Raw genomic sequence first — 19,316 nt, forward strand, 5'->3', positions numbered from 1 at the left:
CCTGGATGACTCAGCAACTCACTCCATCTTTGTTTTGGGAGGATGTGTGACGTCTCGCGACACGGTCGGAGCGTCTCGCCAGCCTCGGATCGGCTCCCAAAAATACGTGCTGCACAAGTCACGACCAAGCCGGCAGCTTTCATGTCCTCGGCGTGTCTCTCAGGGTCGGCTCCAACATGAAGAAGTGACCCGGCTCTTCAGAACCTCCTCATCAATGATGCATCCACGTCCCACTTCATCGCACGACGCCAACTCAACAATCACAACAAGCTTGTCACTTCCAGTGTCACATGAAAGAGGCCTCGCCGCGGCGACAGCCGTCATCTCCTCCTGCGACTCTTGTTCTCCTCAGAAGAAAGACTCGTCAGGACCGACGGGCTCTTCCTCCTCACAGCGGGACGGATCTGCAGATGTAAAACCTTTCGGCTTCACTTCGCCGCCGGCACCGAACTGATCAATGCCGTTAAAGTCTTTCTGCTAAAGTGGATTTGTTTCCGAATTTGGGTCGCTAAGTGGAACTGAGCTCTCGTCCCGTTTCCTCCAGAGCAGCTGAATTATTGACACCTCTCAGATGAGACAGTCACTCTAGCGTTGGGGATACCTATTCGGATCACGGGCCTCCGACTGTAGAGCACTAGCTCAATATTTTGGGGGCCCCAAACCTCCCCTGGTCGCAAGAGGGTATTCAAGTGGATCATTTTTGGGAGTACTTGAAACCCTTTTTAGGCATAAGAATATATCTTTATTCTTTTTATTTTAACATAAATCAAAATAAAACTAAAATGAATTTATTTATATATATATATATATTCTTTTTTATGTATTTTGAGGAACAAGAAATACTCAAAAAAGATGAAAAAAAATGGTCTTATGAAAGACTATACTCTATATGAAAGAAAGTCTAAGGCCATGAAAATACAGGCAAAGGGCCACGTATGGCCCGCAGGCCACACTTTGGCTTAGGTCACAAGCACCCTATAACTATGGTAGTATTAGTGAGCTGCAAATCCAAAACATGGAAACCAGATTCACCTCAGATAAAAGTCACATGACAGATTTAGAAATGACCGAGAAAGTCTTTGTTCTTTTGCTCATATCACTGAACTTCTTCACAACTTCAGGAGTTGTGTAGTTATTAAAATCCACTCGTCATCTGGCGATGCAGCGACGGCTCTTCAGGGAAGAACTGGATCGAGATGTTCCTGCCGAGGATCGACACAAACTGGATCAGGAGATGACGGAGACGACCGCAAAGTTCCGGTGTCGGCGTGTGTGAGGACTTGAACACAATAAAGCCGAATGATGGTCCTGAGAAGAGGGAATATTTTTTAATCTTCGAAACTCATTCTTTGAACTGATGTTTGAGACGATGCTAATCGGATTTTATTTTTCTTTCAATAAAACCACCTTTTATATTTCACCCTTCTCCCCCAAATCAAAAGCAGAATTTAAAAAAAATACAGTTTGATAAAACATATTATTATGAAATTAAATGACAAATAAATATACAACAAATTACTTAAATTACTTTTAAAAATGAAATATGTTTAATTAACATTTAACAAACATCAGTCACATTAATTCAGTTTCTAACATAATAAATTGCTAAATATACATGATAAATTGATATAGAAAGAATAATTAATGAAACAGCTAAAATATTTCTATTTAAAAATGTAAAGTGCAAATAAAATTGAGTTTATACATAATATGTTACCAGACAAAAAAAAAAAGAATTATTTGTACTATTATTTTTCTTTATTATTATAATTTAATTTTACCTCAACTCATCTTGTTTAATTCAATATTTTCCTAAAAATATTTAAAACAAAAAAGTTGACATTACGTATATTTAGAATCCTACTGTGAAATTAAACTTGAATATGTTTTGAAATGACACAAATAAATTCTTCAATTCAATTCTCCCTCCCTCCCCCCAGAGCAACTGCATCAGTCAGCGGAATATTCTGCTAATAAAAGCTTGGGCGAATATTCCAGGGAGGCGGTGCGGGACAGCTACTCAGTCTAATGCAGTTTTCGTTCTCATTAAATCACTGTTTCAGAATCCAGCCGTAAAAATTGCCGTCGATATTTCGGCGTTCCAGAGCCGTCATCGGCCGGAAGCGAGCGTTTAAATACATTGGTGAGTCAGAAACGGAGGAGCTGGGAGGAAAGCAAGGGAGTCTTTTATCCGAGATCCAGCCGCGTGTTGCTTCTTCAAAGGTATTTTGGGGGATCACACGGATGTGGACCATCTGTTGAGAATGATAAAATGTTCGCCCGGAGGGCCGCAGACGTTTACAGCGTCGCTGTTTGTCTTTGCTGGGGAGCGGGACGCCGAGTTTTCCAGGCACTCACCAGCGACCAGTCCTCCACCCGCTGGCGGGATCGGGTGGGACAGAGCCACTTTCCATGGAGCCCTCCACAGACGTGTGCGGCACACTCAGTCTCTTTAGCTCCGGCTGACCCGAGGCTCTGCAGTGCGTCTTCCAGCCGGCATTTGTTAATCTAATCCCTCTGCTGGAGCCTTTGTCGCACGCACTTTTTAAGCCTTTTACTGGAATTGCAGGTTTAATTGAATCATCCGAGTTCACCTAAAACACACTTCACACTCCTCAACACAAACCAGACCTCTGCAACCGGCACAATCCCTCCGGGATGGCGGGCCCGCTCCGGACTGGGAGCTAAGTCCATTAAGAGGAGCTTATCTGGGCTTCAGATTGAGGAGCGTGACCTTCTCCAGATCGCACCACAGTCAGTGAGTCCAGTGAAAACAGGCTTAGGGACCTCCTGATCTGGGTGTCCTCAGTCAGATGGAGCTCAGACGGTGGAGCTGCGGAACCCAAAACTCTGCCTAGATCAGCGATATGCACGCAAACGTCGACCTCTTTGGCTGACCTTTTACTTTGAAAGGACAATTTACTATTTTTAATTTCAGTCATGAGTCACCAGCTCCTGGGATTAAACGGAGAAGATGATTATTTCGAGATCATGAAAGCGTAATGGCGCGTCTCCCTCGTCCTTCGTGTTGGACGTGAGTCTCGGCCTCACCTTGAGCTCACAACACTGTGGATCGATGAACAAGTCAATACTCTGATGGACTCCCAGATGCCTCTTGATGGAGAAGTAATGTTGGAATCATGCGGCCGACGTAAACTTCTTCTCCTGTCAGTCGCTCTGTCGCCGTGGCAACGGACTCGCCCTCGTGTGGTTGAAACTTCAGTCCACAGTTTCCCTGTGGACACATCAGCAGATGAGCAACTCCAACTCTGGGTCCCTTGTTCTCACTCTGGAAGTGAGAGATGGCTGGAGTAGAATTGGATGGATGCATTGAGAGATGGATGATGGAGGGATGGATGATAAGTTCAAAGAAAATGGATGATGGATGTATGCTTTATTTTTATTCTGGATGAATGGATGATGGAGAGACGGATGCTCAGAAAGATGAATGACGCTTAAAATGAATGGATGAATGGATGCCTAGATATTAGATGGATTGACAGAGAGAAAATCTGGATGGATGGTTTTGGATGATGGAAATGAATGGATGAAAGATGGTGGAATGAAGGGATGAATGAGAGTATGACTGACTGATAAGTCTGTTGATGGAGGGATGGAAGCAAGAGGTGAGGAACCTCCAGGTGTGACTGAGGAGCCGCTTGTCTCGCGCTCCATCTTCTCCATCCTCTCATTGCCGCTCTGACTTGTGACAGACTCAAGTGCTGACACGTTGTTGTGAGTCTGCGGGAAGAAACGCCTCATCAATTTTCCAAAACCACCCGCTCCCCAATTCACCGTCAAACAACACAAGGCCATTAAGACGTCAGCTCTGAGGTGCGCACGCTCCGTTGGCGGGACTTTACCTCGCGGCGTCCGACTGCTGTGTTTCCCTCTGAGGTGCTAACATGATGTCAGCGCCCTGAAACTGCTTGGCACAAGGGACCCGCTCTGGTCCTGCTGATATGCTCCAGGCTCTGAGGAAGCAGAGTTGATGAGTCAGTTCTGACTTCAGTCGCGTGACAGGGTTTATTCACTCGAGTCTCTGGGATACACTCGGTTGTTTTGGCATATTTCGGTACAGTAGGTCCCTCAGTAAGAGCGGAAGAGGCTGAGGAAAGGGACCTTCAAGACTTGAGATCCCTCAGTCAGAGCGGAAGAGGCTGAGGAAAGGGACCTTCAAGACTTGAGATCCTTCAGTCAGAGTGGAGGAGGCTGAGGAATGGGACCTTCAGGACTTGAGAGCGGAAGAGGCTGAGGAAAGGAACCTTCAGGATTTGAGATCCCTCAGTCAGACCGGAAGAGGCTGAGGAAAGGGACCATGAGGACTTGAGATCCCTCAGTCAGACCGGAAGAGGCTGAGGAAAGGAACCTTCAGGACTTGAGAGCGGAAGAGGCTAAGGAAAGGAACCTTCAGGGCGCGAAATCCCTCAGTCTGAGTGGAAGAAGCTGAGGAAAGGGACGTTCAGGACTTGAGTTCCCTCAGTCAGAGTGGAGGAGGCTGAGGAAAGGGACCTTCAGGACTTGAGAGCGGAAGAGGCTGTGGAAAGGAACCTTCAGGGCTTGAGATACCTCAGTCAGAGCAAAGGAGGTTAAGGAAAGGGACCTTCAGGACTTGAGATCCCTCTGTCCGAGCGGAAGAAGCTGAGGAAAGGGACCTTCAGGACTTGAGATCCCTCAGTCAGAGCAGAAGAAGCTGAGGACAGGAGACTTCAGGACTTGAGATCCCTCAGTCGGAGTGGAACAGGCTGAGGAAAGGGACCTTCTGGACTTGAGATCCCTCAGTCTGAGTGGAAGAAGCTGAGAGAAGGGACCTTCAAGACCAATCTCTTGCGTCAGATGTCGACGTCTGTGTCAGTAATATTTGATATGAGGCATCAGTGTGCAGACCCAGAAAGTTGTTTCCTGGAACTTCAGTTTTGGCGAGCTCCTCTGCTCTCCGCTCTGATGGATGACCCCGACGACCACAGCTGGCAGCTCCTCCGACAGTCTCGTCTCGTCGCAGAAGTTCGAGCTTCCACATTTCACAAATAACACGCAAACACGCGCAGCTTGATTCATGTGGTCATCCGTCTCCCCAGAGGAGCGGAATGTTCCACCAACGGTTTCCCCGGCGGCCATGAATCTGCCACAGCCACCGGGGTGAACAGGAGGACTCCTCGCTGGTGCCGGGGCTCTGGGCACGCCGCCATCCGATAATGGAGATTGTTCGCCGCGGCGTGCCGCAGTGGGACTTGGCTCCCTGAGAGGAGATATTTCATCATTTCATCCTCATCTGGACGCCGCTCATGTCTCGCTGTCCGGCAGCTGACGGTGGAGCGTTCAGTTGGAGAGAACATATGGGGAAATCAAAACCAAATATATTATATAAACACAACACCACATGGAAGCTGAATTCATATGCACAGAACAAGTAGTTCAGCAGTAACTGAAATATAGGTTTCACTTCTGTGGGAATTAAATTGTAAAAAATATATCTGGAAAAACCATAGAGGAAAATAGATTTTATCATGTGTTTGGTGGGAAATATAGCGATATATACCTAGAAAAGAAATGGATGCACATTGTTTATGTGCGTTGCGCATGGCTAATGTTCACAACAAAGGATGAAATTTTAATAAATTTGAACTGTGGCAGAGTTTCTGTGACGGATTGATGTCTGGGCAAATTTGTTTTCCCAGAACCAACAGCGGTGTTTCCCAATGTAAATTCATCTGTCAGCGTTTTTGGGCTGCGGGACACAGAAAGCCCGAATGATCAATCCGCCTCAGAAGTCGTTTCAGTCGCGTCTCATTTTTCTTTATCATCAGAAGCAACGTCTGATGATGCAACAGAGTCTGACAGTGTGTCCAAGAGGATGGATGGCCTTCAAAGCCATTGTCTTGAAGAAGGAAGGCAGCAGCTCTAGTCTGAGTCTCAGATGAATGGCTGCAACAACAGTGATTTCTCTTGAATTTTTTTGTCCAGTCTTTGTTTCCGTGTTGAAAAAAAACCCTCAACATGACCCTGACCTTTGGATATGCCTCCTCTCAGCATCCGATTTGTTCCCCACCTGGAATAATAACACTGTAATAATCTCATCTGCGTTTGATGTTATGCACGCGCGATTAAAAATACAGTAGGTATATTTCCATTCACGAGCTCCCGCGAGCCTTTTTAACAAATGACTCGCTTTAATAGAAGATGTTTTACTGGGTTGTTTCAGCGAGTCATGAATCAAGCCATGGCTGCTCGCGTCCAGCTGATGGCAGCAATAACATCCAGAGTGATGCGCTCCATCACGCAGCGGCGCGGACAGAAGAAGAATGGTGCCTTCGAGTGCCGCTGGGAAACCATCATTCCACCGTTAAAGAGAAGAAAATGCATGTTTGTTTAAAACCAATCCACAATATAGAGCTTTAGTTTCATACCAAACAATCAATCTTTGTGGAATAATCTAAACATTTCACCCAAGAGGATTTCGTCTATTTATTTATCTATTTATTCAGCCATCAGCCATTTTTTGTTTTTTGTGATTTTATTTGTTTTTTGTTGCACTTTATTCCAAGGCACTTTCCTAGCCAGTGGGCTCCCCACTGACCATGGCAATAAATTTGATTCTGATTCTGATTCTGATTCTGATCCTGATCAGACTGTTAAGTTTGTGATCAGCCTTTGTTGTTAGTGGGTTATTTTTTATTTTTATTTTATTTTATTTATTAACAGCACTTTATTTTGAAGCACTTTCCTAGTTGGTGCAACCCCCTCTGACCATGGCAATAACTTCTATTCTGATTCGGATTTATTTATTCATTCATTCATTTTTTTTAATAGAATTGACAATTTATATAAAATCAGCTGAGTCTCACTGAAGCACAAAATACAGTCACATTTATTCGACGTGATTAAGCGCTTTGTCGAGTCTAGACGACAACATTAGAACCAAAAGATGCTTTATATATAGTAACAGAGCATTCCCTAATTCAAGTCTAAATAACTGCTGAAGCAGTTGTTGGGCTTGCAATCCAAGTTATTCTTCTATATTTACTGAGACTCCCGAATCTAATGAACGCTTCATATGCTGACAAATTCCAAAATAATACTATGAGGGTTATTAAAAAGTTTTAGAATGAACAGTGGCAGCCTCTCACCATTGTTATTGTTGCAATAAATATAACCTTTTTTATGCGATATGGTTCGCATTGGATGTTTCGACGTTACCGGGCGTCACTGAACGCAGCACGGGAACAGGAAGACACCAGCGCTGGCACCGAGCTAACGTTTCCATGTAGCTTTGTCAACATGCACGTCCGCAGTTCCGCTTCTAACGCCGGACTTGCTGTGTCTTTGAAAGGCGGTTGGTAGGTTTACGATGCCAGCGTCCGGCGAGCCGAGCTAGCGAAGCTAGCGCAGTTGTTATCCGTTGTGAAGCCGAATCCGTTGTTGTTAGCATCCGTTAGCACGAACATGGCGATTGTGTCTGGCTCCTGCGCTCGAGTCAACGGCTCCAGAAACGGGCCCGCCGTCGCCGGGACGCCGTCCGGGTCGGTGGGCCAGTCGCAGCCCATGATAGCAGTGTGGGAATGGCAGGACGACCTGGGCTACTGGCGGCCGTACAGCGGCCAAGTGAGCGCCTACATCGAGCGGTGCCTGTCTCCGCGGGGCCAGCGAGCAGCGGGACCCGGCACCACCAGCATCTGCCTCGGACAATCAGACCCCAGCTTGTCGCCGTATCTCATCGACATACCCAGCCTCAAACAGTTCCGACAGGATACAGGTGAGCGTCCGTGGGAGCAGATTTCACCGGTCCAAGTTCCGCTATCGACGCGAGACGTCGTGGTTTTAGCTGCCGACAGGCCTGGAACATAGCGTGTTGACATAGCTGCCGTTCACTTGACAGCATCCGCATAACTCCACACAACAGTAACTCATTGTCTTCAGTCGTAACCAGGCGATGTGGGGAGAAAAGAACACAATATATACGTTTTTCATTCCGTTCGATGTCCTTTCTTTTAAGGGTTGTTTTCTAAATTCAATGTTGATGCATCTGTATTGAGAACTAGAGAAGAACAAAGCAGATTTAATTTGAAAAACAGAAACGGTACATAATAAAGAACACTGGAACAAACTCATCCAACAAAGATGAGAAATGTAACACACTGTGAAACAACAAAGCAAGTAAAACAACTTAAGAACCTCAGAACTGACGTCATGCGCACAAAAGAAACGAAAAATAGTTAATTTACACTATAGCCAAGTATTTGTGTAAGGTAATGGAGGTACACCAAAGTGGTGAAATAAGTTGTGAATTATTTGACGTCTTATGTCTTCATAGCATTGTGAAGTGAAACAAGTCACCAGGTGCTGGTGGTTAAACATCTTATTTAATAAGGTATGAGTTGCATCATATTGGACGTGTCACATTTTAATGATGTAAAATAAAGGTAGCAGAAGCAAAGATGGCCACATAGCACTTGACATGAGAGGAATCTCCTAGAGAGCAGCTGAATGGTGCAGCCAGTGCAGGACATCCACTGTCATCGAAACTGGGGTCACCTGGTGGTGTAAAGGCACTCAGGGGGTAGTTGGAACCTTGGTGTGTTTGTTGTGCTTCAGACAGAGTTCTGTCAGCTTTGTTTTGGGGTAAAATGTTGCGTGTGTGAGAATGAGAGCGGATGCCCGAGTACATCTTACCGTTGTTGTGATGTGAAGAGGTTTGTCAGGGCACATGGAGGTGAGGGAGCGTTGTGGAAAACCTCCACAAACACTGGAGAACGGTGTTGAAAGTGTGGGTTATAAATTTTAACACGAGACTATTTTGATGGCAAAGAGAAAGTAAATGATTTCTGGCTGTATCGTTTCCGTTTTACAGCCAGAAAGTGTGCAAATATTTGACAGTTAAGGAGCGGGAGAGTGAAATTCTTCTGCTTCAACACAGGGTGTGATTTGCCGGCGCATTTCTGGCTGTGCTGCATAATTCTCTTGTTGGAAACCACCAATTTAAGACAAAGTAATTTCTCAGAAGCTGGTTATTGCTGTGTAATGGCACTAGTCTCTGTTCATTCCACTGAAATGCTTCTCGTGACCGTCTTTCTTGTGCAGGTAAGACTCGATCGGTCCGCCGGTCCCTCTTCGCTCAGTCCTCGGGCCTGGGCAGCGGCGTGTACTGGGAGTGGGCCAACGACGAAGGAGGGTGGACCCCCTATGAAACTCGAACCTCCATCCTGCTGGAGCACAGCTACCAGGCCCGGCAAGGCACAGCAGACCTGGGCACACACGGTTACAACTACATCGTAGACCTCACGTCTCTGGCCCAGGTGAACAAATCCTCGGGCTTCAGGCGGCAGGTGCGAAGGCAGTGTAACCTGCCTTACCCGCTGGCGTCCTTCGGCCCCCCAGCCATTCCCTCAGCCCCTGCCTGCTCATGCCAGCAGTGTCTGAGCCACAGCAGCACCGGGCCCATACCCAGTCGGTCCCGACATTCCTTTTCATCGGGCAGCCTGACTCGGCCGAGTCTCCACGGGCCGGGGAGAGCTGCCGCCGCTCACACCACTTCTGTGTACTCTCCATACCCAAGGAGGCCCCTCTCTGTTGGAGGGTTGTCCTGGGGAAGCCCATGGCCTCCGCCGCCGTCCGCCAGCCAACTGGCTGCACCGCTTCTGGGCAGCTCCACCAGTGCCAACGGGTTAAGGTGAGTACTGTTCAACCCTGATGATTTACTGCTGGTGATGAGAGGTGCCACTCAGTGGACAAGAAATTGCTAAGCTCCGCTTAAGTTCCTTCCTTGGTTTTCCAACTTTGGCGAGTTCTCTTTGAAAATGGATTCCAGCTAGTCAAATGTTTTGTCAACGACTGGGCGTTTGCATCATCTGAACCAAGTTAAGATCGCTGCATCACTCTCTCTCTCGTGATAGACTTTCCTCCCAACCGACAGGTCTCATGTTCGTTCTTTTTATTTGAGATGACTCTAAATTCTGCGTCAGTCACATGAACTTGAATGTCAAGAACATGTTTGGTGGCCTTCTGAAAACGGGGGACAAATCCGGGGCAATGTTTCAGACCGTTTTTATTTGCCCAGCTGAGCAGCTGCCTGTGCTTCAGGGTCTCTGTGAGTCCTGTCGCCAGTGGAAACGTGTGACCCCCAGATAGTGAGGTGCTGTCAGGGATAACAGCAGCGGAAGAATGCTCCCTCACCACACTTCCTCTGTCCACCCTTTGACCTCTCCAGCAAAATACCATTGTGACACTCCCTTCTGGTTGTGCTCTGATCCCCTCAAAGTGGTCACGACCACTCGCCGGTTTGATCCGCTTTCATCCTATTTTCTTCTCGCATCATTTTTAGTTTCATCCTGACACATTTTTTCTGCATTCCATTCCATCCTCTTCATGTCTTCACAACATTCTTGGGCCAACTCTCCTTGCGGCCAAACCATCTGTACCCCTTAACATTTTTATCGCATTAGCTGTGTTTTCTTTTGATCATGGAACTGTCCTTGATCCGTGAACAGAGACGAAAATGGTGAGAGGGTGGTGTGTTGTTCTCCTTGTGGCTCTTGTGTCCCTGTGAATCTGTGGGTGCGCCAAGTATGTTTTGTTCAGTGGTTAGAAAAAACAAAAAAGTTTATAGATCTGTTGAGAGAGACACCCACTCAATGTTGGTTTTTTTTATTTTATTTTAAACTGCATTATCACCTGACATTGTGGGTCAGTAGCTGCTCCGTCCTCCCGACTGACTCCGGCCTTTGTTTTCCTTCCCGCAGTGTTCCTTCCATCCCAGTGCAGCTGAACGGCTCCACCAGCGTCAGCTCGGCCCTGGCAGGTAAACGGGTCACTTCCCCTCCACCCTGAGTGTGAGCGCGCTCTGTTTTCACCACATCACTCCCAGGTTTTTGTGTCGCCTTCATTCAGGCTGCTGCTTCTGTGGGTGTGACGTAAGCTTGAAAAAAACTATCCCAAATGTTCATCTCTAGATTGAGTCACACAACAAAACGTTTGCAATGCATGTTGGAAGTCCTGCTATTTTTTTTTCCCTACCGACTTTTTTTTTTTTTTTTTTAATTCAGTAATCCATTTCTTAAAAAACATATTCCCGGCTCTTTGAAAAGCTTTGGACTGGACGGGTCCTTGTCTTGTTAACAGGGGGATTTGTATTGAAATTGGCACCCAAACTGAGAATTCATGTCGTTTATGTGATGTACTGTCACCACGTCCAGAAATGTTTACTTAGAAAGTGGCTGCTGTTGGTGAAGAGCCATGTAAAATATATGCTAGCTTCAGAGGGAAAAGTTGCTTGACGGCCATTAGTGAAGCTGTTATTCTGTATTTTCATGTATCAGCAGTCACAGATGACTAATGTGTTCGTAAGACGCTGCGCTGCTAATCGAAGTCAGCAAGCGATGCACCCCGCGATACAGTACAAATGAGCTGTATTTGCTTGTCACTTCCTGTAAACACGAGGGCTTGTTTACCTTCTGTGTCCACGCCGCGCGTGAAAATGCAGTCGGCGGGCACGCAGCGCTCGCGGCGTCACGTCCTCGCGCGCGCTTGCTCTTCATGACAGACGGTTTTGTTTACAGAGCTGGGTCCAGTGTGTTGGCGGGCTGATTAAAAAGTTGGCAGACAGAAGCTAATTGACAGAAAGCAGCTCATTTGTCATGCGAAGCGAGTTCTCGCGCCGCCGACTATCTGCCGCCGCTTCCGAACTTCCAGCGCTAATTAGAAGCGTTTGTTGGCCCGAGATGAGCCGGCGAATCAATGCCATCAGCTGACAGGAAGCCGGCGGGCCGTAACCGGCGGAATGAGACGCAGCGTGCCGTGACGTTTGGGCCAGGATTTGCTTCAAAACCCAAAGGTCAGGAGCGCCACGTCGTGCGCCAGCCATCATTACCAGTTAATGAACCTTCATTGTAATAAGCACAGCTCCGTTATTTCATTATTTCAGTTGTTTCCAGGCTCAGCAAAGACTTTCTCGCCTTTATTTGTCACCGAAGCGCGGGTTAATGGCGCGTTAATGGCTGCATAAATACTCTGGATAGTGTTTAAAATTAGCATGGCAGCGTTTGTCGGCGTGAAGTCATGCACCGTGGGAGGAAATGGGAGGTCATAGAGTAGAGTATGCGGAGAGACACAGGAGCCGTGCACTCACCAGGGTTCGACCTGGTGATTTCCATTCTCACATCAACATCACTTCATGTTCTACCGCACAACTCGCGCTTGTTGAGAGGAATTGGAGCTGTTGCTTGGACTTGGAGGTTAAGCTCCGCTGCAGAGGGACTCGGGACAGACATGATTTTAACTCATGCTCCAACTCTAACCCCCTGTAAAACGTCCCATTAGCTCCATGTCCTGTTTGTGCCGGCTCATTCTCAGCTCATGTCATCGCTGCAGTACTTTGAAGTCAACCACACAAAGCCTTGTTAGCGAGTGGGAATCTTATTCGCCTAACATCACACCAGAGACGCTGCACGCGAGAGAGCGCCAGGCAGGAGCAGCTGCTCCTTAATGATCCGCTCGCACTTGAGAAACGGCTACAGATTTGTTTGCCGTCTCGGCAGCTGTTTGGAAAAAAAAAAAAAAAAGCTCACGTATCGCTGGAACGTTTCCAGAACGGCGAGGAGCGTGACGCGAGTGATGTAACGGCGAGTCTGTGTCAGTCGCTGCTTTTTAGTTCCTCCTACCTTCTCTTCGTCTTCTGCTCCTGCAAACTGCTCTCTCACCTGTCCCACTCTGCCCCACCTGCCTCGCCCCGCCTCGACCCTCCCCCCCTCCCACTCACTGTGTCCAGGCATGGCCTCCATTTTGATGTCGGCAGTGGGACTCGGCGTGCATTTCACCAGCGCCCCACTCCCACAGCACCCAGCGCCGCAGCAGCTCCAGCAGCCCGCTCCCTTCTCTCTTCCACCTCCTCCTCCTCTCCTCCCCTCCGCCAGCAGAACCTGCAAACCTCACAGCAGCAGCAGCAGCAGCAGCAGCAGCAGAAGTTCAGTTAGGAGAGCAAAGAGGCAGCACAGGAGAGGTAGCCGCCACCACAGCCCTGACTTTCTTGTTCATCCACGGCTCATCACCTCGCTCCATTTGTCCTCATCTCATCCACCTTCAGTCTTCGTTTGCTTCTTAAATCAACCGAATCCTTCTGCTCCACCTGTCACGCCTGAACGAGCCGATGCTTCTTACCTTTGCTGAGCGTTTCCCCTGTTATCGTCTGCAGCGGCGCCTCAAAATCTGCGCTTTCACGCTGTAGTTAGGAGTGGTCACGTGTGAAAGCCTGCAAAATGCCCTCTTGGCTTGGTGTTGGGTGTGGAAGAGGCACAAATGGACACGTTCTTAACTTTATTTGGTGACGCCAGAAGTGGAAGCACGGCTGTGAGGAATCCACGTGGTGGGGGGGGGGGGAGGAAAGTGGACTGGTCGATCGGTCCTCACTCAGCAGGAGAGAAGCTGCAGCCCAGAAAACATCTCTTTTATCTCCGTTAATGAGAATTTAGCGGCTGCTAAGCCAGGATTTTAGTCTGGATGTCCACATAAGTGATGTCTGGGGTCTAAAAGTGGAGAGTTCCAGCACTTTTGTGTTCACCCGTCCTCATTATCTTAATGGACGTGATTACAGCGTATTTTTAAACGGAACTGAGGAGCGTGTGTTTTGGAAAGGCTCCCGCTTTTTCAACGCCGCCGCTGCACTTTTGGCCGCCGCTTGTGACGAAGCCGTGTTCTGAAACAAACTATTTCCCCCTCCTTTTCAAGCCGTTTGTCAGAAGAGACGCCCTTGTTGCGTTTCACACACTTCAGCAGGAAAAGTTCTTTGCCTTCTTTCGAGAGTTTCAAGATTTTGGAAGCCGCAGCAGCGATTTCCCCTCATCTGCAATCTGATGCAGTGTGGGCTTTGATTGCAGATCTGCGTGTGGTGCTTGTTCCAGAGGCTCGCGCTCATCAGTTTGCTGAGTCAGCTCCTTGGCTCGCAGACATGCGATCTGTTGTCACACGTGGTGTTGGCGAAGACTGGAACCGGTTCCACTCCAACTCTGGCTCCCTGTCGCCGAGCTGTTTAACACCGTCTCATGTCTGTGGCTCAAGTGGATTTTTCCTCTGACAAACGTGGTTTAATTGTGATGATGTGGACGTGTGAGACTGAAGGGCTGAAACAAAGTCACTTTTTTACACAGAAACACGACTGTAGCAGAGGACAAGTGGGACAGGTTGCTGTTTCAATGTGTGCCTGAGGTGCTTCTGCTAGAACGGTATCACGCAGCTTTGTTCATTTGGGCTTTGCCCCGCCCACATTTCCCCACCACTCTGATCTCTCTGAGCTCAGAACCTTGAATGTCATTGCTTCACGTGCCACTCATGTTGTTCTTGGCCCTTGTTCACATTGTTCAAGTGGAGTAGTTTGTCCCACCTAGAACAATGATGCGGGTTATATGTGGATTTTTACATTGAGAGGAAGATGTTGAGGTTGGAACTGCCAGACAGAAGGTGGAGAGGAAGGCCAGAGAGGAGATTTATGGAGGTGGTGAAGGAGGACATGAGGTTTGTAGGTTTGAGAGGAGAGGAAGCAGAGAGTCGGTGGGTGGGGCTAATATTCTGCTGCGCTCTGTAGTTGGTGACCAAAGTGTTTTGGACCTGCTGCTATGGACAGCACCTTGTCCCTTAGACCTCGACATCAAAGCTGAGTTGTCCTACAACGTTCCTTTCAGGTGTCACACAGCACGACATGACATCACACGTATAAAGAGAGCTCGAGCTTCTAAATAGAACAGTTGGCTCTTCAGTGGAAGGAGAGGGAGCTGGAGGACGTTTTGATGCAGAAGGTGCGTCTGGGCTGAAGACACCAAGCACCATGTCGTTTTTCAAACACCTTTATACCAAGCAAAATGGAACCAGGAATTCCAACGGCAAGAAGAAGAGAAAGGTCTCAAACCCAAGTAAGACTAGACTGCTCTGCTGACTGGTGTCTTCTGGACCGGGTGAAGGAAGTGGAAGCTGTGGCCCCTCGATTCTCCTTTGTCTCAAATGTTATCGCGTCAGTAAAAGCTCAAGGTGGTGGATTTGGACTTCAGCTTCCTCTCAGGTGTTAGGAGTGGCTGAGTTTAGGTCCAGACTGTGGAGGAGCGGTGCGGTCGGTGCAGTAGAGTCCAGCGTCCCCCGCGGCGTCTCAGCAAGCCGTTAGAGTTCTCGTGCTTTATGGGTTTAATCACGACAGCAGCAACGTCTCACAGCGATGCAGGGAGGGAAAACACATCTGCGGCGGCGGCGTTAGCGCGGCAGATAATTGCTTTACCGTCGTGCTGTTTCCACCGCCGCGTGACTCGGCCATATCTCCCCGCTCCGCTGCGTGGGATCTTTATCAAGTTGCTGCAGCAATGTTAGCTGTTGGGGCTGAAGCCCTGGCGCCATTCAAACAGCTGCGCTTTGTTGTTCATCTCATCCAAGTGTCCTTCACCTCATGAGTGTGGTGACATTTCACCTCATGTCATCCCCCTGCATTTGGGGTGGATTCAGTATTCACCGCTCCCTACTCTCCCGCAGCCTCGGCGCAGAGACCCGAGGAGGTGATCCAGCGCTACATGGAGGTGGTGGCTGGAGCGGCCGACGAGGTGAGTCTTTGTCCCGCCGACCAAGACCATGGGCACGTTCCCTCTTTTTTGCCGCCTTTAATCGTCGGTCTGGACCTGTCTCTCTCTCTCTCGCAGGACTGCATCATCTGCATGGACCAGCTGTCCAACCCTTCTGGCTACGAGACGCCGACAGCAGAGGACGGACGGAGCCTGCTGCCGGACGCCGTCGGCAAATTCATCAAATGCGGACACACGCTGCATATGCTCTGCATGCTGGCCATGTACAACAACGGCACCAAGGTACCGGGCTGGGGGCGGAGGAGGGGGGGTGGGGTGCCCTCAGCGATGGTGCCGCCGAGTCTCTGAACCCTCCAGACTCAGAATTTTAATCAGTTTTGAACACAAACACAGACGTTTCTTCTCAAATTCTCGCTTTAAATCTCAGACGTACTCATTTTCTGGCAGTTCTTAAATCAGATTCTGCCTCCATTTTCCGACCTTACCTCACCATATCCGGTGATTTGGACTTGTAACCCTTGAGCTCTGCCCGACTCTATTCTCAGTAAATCTGAGGTGAAATCTCAGACACTGACAATTCAACACTGTCAATTCAAGAGCCTCGATGTCCCATCTGAACAGCTGCTTCTGTCTGGAGTGGTTTTAAACACCAGCTGCAGTGTGCTTCCGGACCATGCGGGGGCGCTGTGGAGCTGGTGTAATAACGTTAATAAAAGCCATCCAACACGGGGGACAGCAGAGCGTCATCTGAACCCGTTTGTATCGACCTGCGTGTCTTCACCAGGACGGCAGCCTGCAGTGTCCCTCCTGCAAGACAATCTACGGAGAGAAGACGGGAACGCAGCCCAAGGGCAAGATGGAGATCTACAGCATCGGCCAGTCCCTGCCGGGACACCCCGACTGCGGGACCATCCAGATCGTCTACAGCATCCCGCCGGGGATTCAGGTATGGCCGTCCTTCCTCCCTCCCCGTCACTCCCAATGAGCTGTGGCCTTGAGGAACCCTGTGGCGACCCCCTCTCTGTCTGTCTCAGGGGCCGGAGCACCCCAACCCCGGGCAGCCCTTCACCTGCAGAGGGTTCCCCCGCTGCTGCTTCCTGCCCGACAGCGACAAGGGGCGGAAGGTGAGTCCAAGCTGCCGCCGTCTCCCACCAGCTGGGCCTAACTCTGCCTTGGACCTGGCAGGTGCTGGAGCTGCTGAAGGTGGCGTGGATGAGGCGGCTGATCTTCACCGTGGGCACATCCAGCACGACCGGCGAGCCCGACACGGTGGTGTGGAACGGGATCCACCACAAGACTGAGATGATGTCCAACATCACGGGCCACGGCTTCCCCGACCCCAACTACCTGGACAACGTGCTGTCGGAGCTGGCGTCGCAGGGCGTCAGCGACGAGTGCCTGCTGGCCGGCGGCAGATAGGTGGCGCCGTCACCAACACACACACACCCACCCACACTCACATTCCCCCCTCTCTGCCATCACGCCAGACCCGCATGGGTCGAGACTGGGTCCCGCCCGAGGGTCTTTCCCGCCCGTGTCCTGGTCTGATCTGGGACGGAGAAGTCGGCGCCTGTGTGATGTCATCAGCACGCGTCAGCAGGCCGTGTCATCGAGCCTTTCATGAATGTTAGAAGCTTCATGACGGACAGGAGCGTCCAAGTAGAATCACAGGGAATATCTCCAACCTTCTGCCTCTGCGAGGACGTCAGACTATAGTCGCGGCACTCAGAGATTAGACAGGGGTCGGGGACCTGAGGAGCCCTCGTGTCTTGAAACGCAATTCCATCAGAGCCACATGAGCCATATACACACACAAAACAGTTTTTAGTATTTATTGCAGCGATGAAGTTCCCATGCGACAGGTGGATCGATGTTCTGTGAAACAGTGAGGTGGAACCGTCTCGCGCAGCACATCCTGCTACTGCTGCAGCTGAGCGCAGCATGGATCCCATCACTGTCAAGAACAAACTCCGTTACGGTGACCTAAACACTTCCCATGATGCTGTGCAGTCCAGTCAAACAATCACAGTGGTGGATTGCTACAACAGGGCTCCGCCTCCACAGCCGGTCAGCTGAGCAGCGCAGCGCTCAGAAGTGAGGAGGGAAGAAAAAAAAAACATAAGTTGGAAAACATAAGGACAGAAACATCCCAGTCAACAAACGCCAATAATTTCATCAGTCCAATGTGACGTGGCTCGATCTTAGCAGCGGTTTAGAGCATCATGGGAAGTCACCGTTACTGAGCTGGCTCTTAGGGTGATGGCACCTCACGTGCTACCGAATGTTACAGGATGGTAAACTCAGACTGCAGTTAGAAAAACTGCCTCTTTTTGTGACACGCTTTTGCTCTTCAAGCGCTGGTGTCAGAAACCTGTAGAAAGATCCAGACTCCTCCTTCAAAAGAGCCGCATAGGTTCCCGACCCCTCCACCAAGAGATTACGGAAACAATGGGGAAACAGAACTAAGCAAAAGCAAAGTAAAAGTTAAGCATCAGGAAAAGTCGTACGGATGTTTGGGAATAAATATATAGAGGAAACAACAGTGGCGCTGCCCAGTTCCTGGACACTGGTCTGGAGTGGGCGTGGCCTGACGTCGGCCTGAAGCTTGGGCTCTCTTTTCCGAATCTATTTACGTCCGCTGATTCACTTCTGCCGCGACAGAAGGAAGACGACAAGATTAAAAATGGAGCTTCATTTCGATGCTTCATTTCAAATGAATAGTAATAAGAATTGTGTTGAGATCTGGATTTATTGTGACGTTTTCTGCTCCAGATGTGTCGGATTTAGCCCTGACGTTGTGAAGACATTACACTACGCGAAACTTGAAGAAGCAGACGCACACACAAGCAGTTGACGTTTCAACTTGGGTCCTCCCTCCTGGAGCCTGGAGTCTCACCCGCATCCTCGAGCGACGGAGGATGGAAATCTCATGAAGCACTTTAGTCCCGTCAAGTTAGAAAGAAACAAAACGCAGCTCACAGAAATTTGGGAAACGATGCAATGGAGAGGAACGCGACATTCGACTGGGAGTTGGTGTACATACGGCTAGATGTTTAGCTTTGACACTTTTTTTAAGAGAAGTTGTGACTTTAGTTTGTTCCGATGTTTTTTGTTTGTGAGAAAAGTGAAATAACCAGACGACCTCGAAAGCATCGTCGGGACAGGAGACCGGACCGGACCACAAACTCCGGAACAACATCTCAAAACTTTTCATGAAAATGTATGTTTTTACAGTTATGAATTTTTAACATGAAATAAAATCATGTAAAAGTTAAACACTGGAAACAAGTTCTGGTCTTAATGAGTTATAGATGTCTTTTTACGCACATTTGATTTAGAATGTCAATAGTTTTCAAGTGCACAGTTAAGAAAAATTGAACCGGTAAAAGTGAAAAATGAAATTCACCGTTCAGGGAGAGGGGTTTGCGAGAGGTGGCAGTTCTTGGGTTTGTCTCCGGCTCCGGTCCCGTGTTCAAAGATGAAGCGTTTTGGAAAAAATAAACTCTCCAGTTTAGAAAATGTTTCATCGTGACAATCAACGTCATCAAACTCCAGAACATGAACGCTGTCGCCCGGCGACGAGTCGGAAATAATTCTGCAATAAATAAAGTCCGAACATGGAAACGTCTGTGTCCCTTGTTTTTGTCTTTTCTGTTTTTTTCCAATTAAAATGCTGCTTGACCTTTGAATCATTCTCTCATCATTTTAGCTGATGCCAGGATTTTGTCTATTGAAAAAAAACGTAATAATTTGAAATATTATCTATAGTAA

The 19,316-nt window shown here is 48.6% G+C and overlaps 1 protein-coding gene and 1 long non-coding RNA gene across 3 annotated transcripts; one reads left to right on the forward strand and one right to left on the reverse strand.

Annotated features, from left to right (window-relative positions):
• Nucleotides 1-2,788: 2,788 nt before the first annotated feature.
• Nucleotides 2,789-4,382, reverse strand: LOC128748120 (uncharacterized). Its single transcript, XR_008412751.1, has 3 exons — nt 3,864-4,382; nt 3,592-3,741; nt 2,789-3,235 (listed from the first exon to the last, which is right to left on the reverse strand). It is a non-coding gene; the product is annotated as an uncharacterized LOC128748120 (long non-coding RNA).
• Nucleotides 4,383-7,210: 2,828 nt separating this feature from the next.
• On the forward strand, nt 7,211-19,169 carry dtx2 (deltex 2, E3 ubiquitin ligase). 2 transcript variants are annotated; one of them, XM_053846523.1, is made up of 9 exons: nt 7,211-7,753; nt 9,079-9,667; nt 10,737-10,795; nt 12,761-12,991; nt 15,499-15,566; nt 15,663-15,827; nt 16,330-16,491; nt 16,580-16,669; nt 16,731-19,169. In XM_053846523.1, exons 1-9 carry the CDS (start codon nt 7,444-7,446, stop codon nt 16,962-16,964), a joined length of 1,908 nt encoding a protein of 635 aa, XP_053702498.1. In that variant the 5' UTR covers nt 7,211-7,443; the 3' UTR covers nt 16,965-19,169. The 2 variants fall into 2 exon arrangements, with proteins under 2 accessions (XP_053702498.1, XP_053702499.1); XM_053846524.1 differs by lacking the exon at nt 12,761-12,991.
• Nucleotides 19,170-19,316: the final 147 nt, after the last annotated feature.

The sequence above is a fragment of the Synchiropus splendidus genome, chromosome 17, assembly GCF_027744825.2.
Source record: "Synchiropus splendidus isolate RoL2022-P1 chromosome 17, RoL_Sspl_1.0, whole genome shotgun sequence".
Taxonomy (NCBI): domain Eukaryota; kingdom Metazoa; phylum Chordata; class Actinopteri; order Syngnathiformes; family Callionymidae; genus Synchiropus; species Synchiropus splendidus.

Excerpts from the sequence above, each read along its gene's own strand:
- dtx2 (XM_053846523.1), top strand. The coding sequence starts at position 7,444 with ATGGCGATTGTGTCTGGCTCCTGCGCTCGAGTCAACGGCTCCAGAAAC. Across the intron at positions 7,754-9,078 it reads ACAGTTCCGACAGGATACAG|GTAAGACTCGATCGGTCCGC; the intron begins GTGAGCGTCCGT and ends TTTCTTGTGCAG. Across the intron at positions 9,668-10,736 it reads ACCAGTGCCAACGGGTTAAG|TGTTCCTTCCATCCCAGTGC; the intron begins GTGAGTACTGTT and ends TCCTTCCCGCAG.